At 34.8% G+C, this 2,263-nt stretch overlaps 1 protein-coding gene across 1 annotated transcript; it reads left to right on the forward strand.

Moving 5' to 3' along the window:
• Positions 1-763: 763 nt before the first annotated feature.
• Positions 764-1,771, forward strand: LOC109861369 (histone-lysine N-methyltransferase, H3 lysine-79 specific-like). Its single transcript, XM_020440995.1, has 3 exons — positions 764-1,085; positions 1,299-1,456; positions 1,547-1,771. The coding sequence occupies exons 1-3, from the start codon at positions 764-766 to the stop codon at positions 1,769-1,771; spliced, it is 705 nt and encodes a 234-aa protein (XP_020296584.1).
• The last annotated feature ends 492 nt before the right edge of the window (positions 1,772-2,263 follow it).

Here is a 2,263-nt window from a genome sequence, read left to right on the forward strand (position 1 = left end):
AAAAGGTAAGTTTTTAGAGTATCACACACTTTATATTTTGTTCCTTAGAGTATCACACACTTTATATTTTAAGTTTTTTTAGTTTCTCTAAAAAAGAATATAAACATTTGTAGTTTTTGTATATACATTATTATATTATAGTAAACTGAAAACTTTAATATACATAAGTTTACTTGGTTGTATGTACGTGCGTGTGATAGAATTAACACGTAATATAACAGCTGTTATACTTTATTAACATCAATGTTATATAACTTTGTTTTATAATTGTAATGTAACTATGTTATATAATTATGTTATATACCTATTATGTTGCTTATTAGCTGGTAATGACACTATAACTGTCATATAACATTTCTGTAATGTTATATGACAGTTATATTGTTATTACATTTTTTACATGTTGGGTACAATTATTTATCCGTTTTTTACAAACAGAACACAAATTAGTAACAATCTAATTATTTTTACCGTAGTTTTTACATCACGGATTTTTTATGCAAAAAATGCACTTTTATAACATGCAATAAATAAATAAAAAACGTAATAGGACTTGGTTAGGTGGCGTGCGTGAGCACATACGTGATTGTGAGAACGTGCGATATAATAGCAATTTTGTTAGACAAAGAGAATAGGGAAGTTAGTGTAAGTAGTAGAAACAGACGTGGAAGTTAAAGAAATAGGAGAAGAAATAAAGGCAAAGTGATCGGATAGAAGCGGGAAGAGAAAACAGGAAGGAAAGGAAGGCGGGAGATAAGAGGTTATGGCGGCAAAAGATGCGGAGGCAGGAAAGGTAGGAAGATTAACAAAACTGAGGAAAGAGAAAGAAGAGAAGCAAAGACAATTAGAGTTTCCGATAGGAGGAAAGGAGGCGAGTAAGACGGAGAAGAAAAAGGTGACAATTACGGAGATGGAGACAAGAAAGAGACGAGGGGAGGAGGGTGAAATGGAAAGTGTAGAGAAGATAAGGTCGGAATTAGATTTAGAAAAGAAAAGATTCAAAGAATTCATGGAAGAATGGAAAAAGAAAGAGCAAATATGGGAAATCAAGATAAGGATATTGGAAGAAAAGATGGAAGAAGTAGGTAAAGTAGCTAAAGAAATAAAGGAAAGAGATGAAGAGAGAGAGGGATACTGGCTAGCGGAGAGAGAGGAATTGTGCGGGAAAAGTGTAGCAAGTGCAGCGAGTGCAGTAAGCAGAAGAATGAGCAGCTACGTAGGTTCGACATTGGAAAGAAGCTTGGATAGGCTAAGTGTAAGGGAAATAAACAAAATAAAAAGTATTATTACCGACAAAGAAAAAGAGGAAAGAAGAAAGAATGTGGTAGTGAAAGGGATAGTAGAGGAGAAAGAAATAAAAGTGATAAAAGAGGAACCAAAGAGATGGGCAAAATTCTTTTTCAAGACTAAATTAGGGCTGGATTGCAACGTGGAATATGGCAGAGTAAGCAACAAGGTAATAGTAATTAGATTAAGCAGTAAAGAAGAAAAGAGAGCGGTGATGGAAAATAAAAACAAGCTGAAAGGAGAGAAGATATTTATCTAGAATGACTTGTCATGGGAGGAAAGAAAAATTCAGGAGAAAATTCATAGATGGGCGAAAGAAAAAAGAGAAAAAGGAGAAGAGGTGAAAATAGGAACAAGAAAAGTAAAGATTAAAGGAAATTGGAGACAATGGAGAGATATACAGAGAGAAATGGAGGCAGGAAAACGGAGAGAGAAAGAAGACAAGGAACTGGAAGATAAGGAGGTTAGAGAAGAGGAAAACTAGAAGGAGGCCAAGAAGAGAGAGAGATGAAACTAAGGAAAGAAAACAGAGGAAAGCAAAATCGAGGAAAGTGTTATTTTGGAATGTAGCGGGCATAGGAAATAAAGACTTAAAATTTTGGAATTTTGCTAAAGCATTTGACTACATAGGATTAAGCGACACATGGATTACCAAAAAAGGATGGGAAGGGTTGAGAGGCAAACTTCCAAATACGCACGTGTGATTCTGTAGGTACGCAACAAAGGTAAGAGGCAAAGAAAGAACAAGGGGAGGTTTAAAGGTAGGAATAAAGAAAGATTGGAAAGAAAGCAGCTGGAAGATAGTGGAAACAGGTTATGAAGAAGATATATTACATATAAGGAAGGAGGACAAGGAAGGAAATCTAAACATCATCTTGATATACAATAGAATATACAAAAGCAAAGAGGTAGGAGAAGCGGGTGATACTCTATTGACCACAGTACGATTCGACACCACATTATTGGACACAAAAGT

This window comes from Pseudomyrmex gracilis, unplaced genomic scaffold (genome assembly GCF_002006095.1).
Source record: "Pseudomyrmex gracilis isolate BER0280 unplaced genomic scaffold, ASM200609v1 scaffold_708, whole genome shotgun sequence".
NCBI lineage: Eukaryota > Metazoa > Arthropoda > Insecta > Hymenoptera > Formicidae > Pseudomyrmex > Pseudomyrmex gracilis.

Excerpts from the sequence above, each read along its gene's own strand:
- LOC109861369 (XM_020440995.1), top strand. The coding sequence starts at position 764 with ATGGCGGCAAAAGATGCGGAGGCAGGAAAGGTAGGAAGATTAACAAAA. Across the intron at positions 1,086-1,298 it reads AGAAAAGATGGAAGAAGTAG|AAAAAGAGGAAAGAAGAAAG; the intron begins GTAAAGTAGCTA and ends TTACCGACAAAG. Across the intron at positions 1,457-1,546 it reads ATGGCAGAGTAAGCAACAAG|AATGACTTGTCATGGGAGGA; the intron begins GTAATAGTAATT and ends ATATTTATCTAG.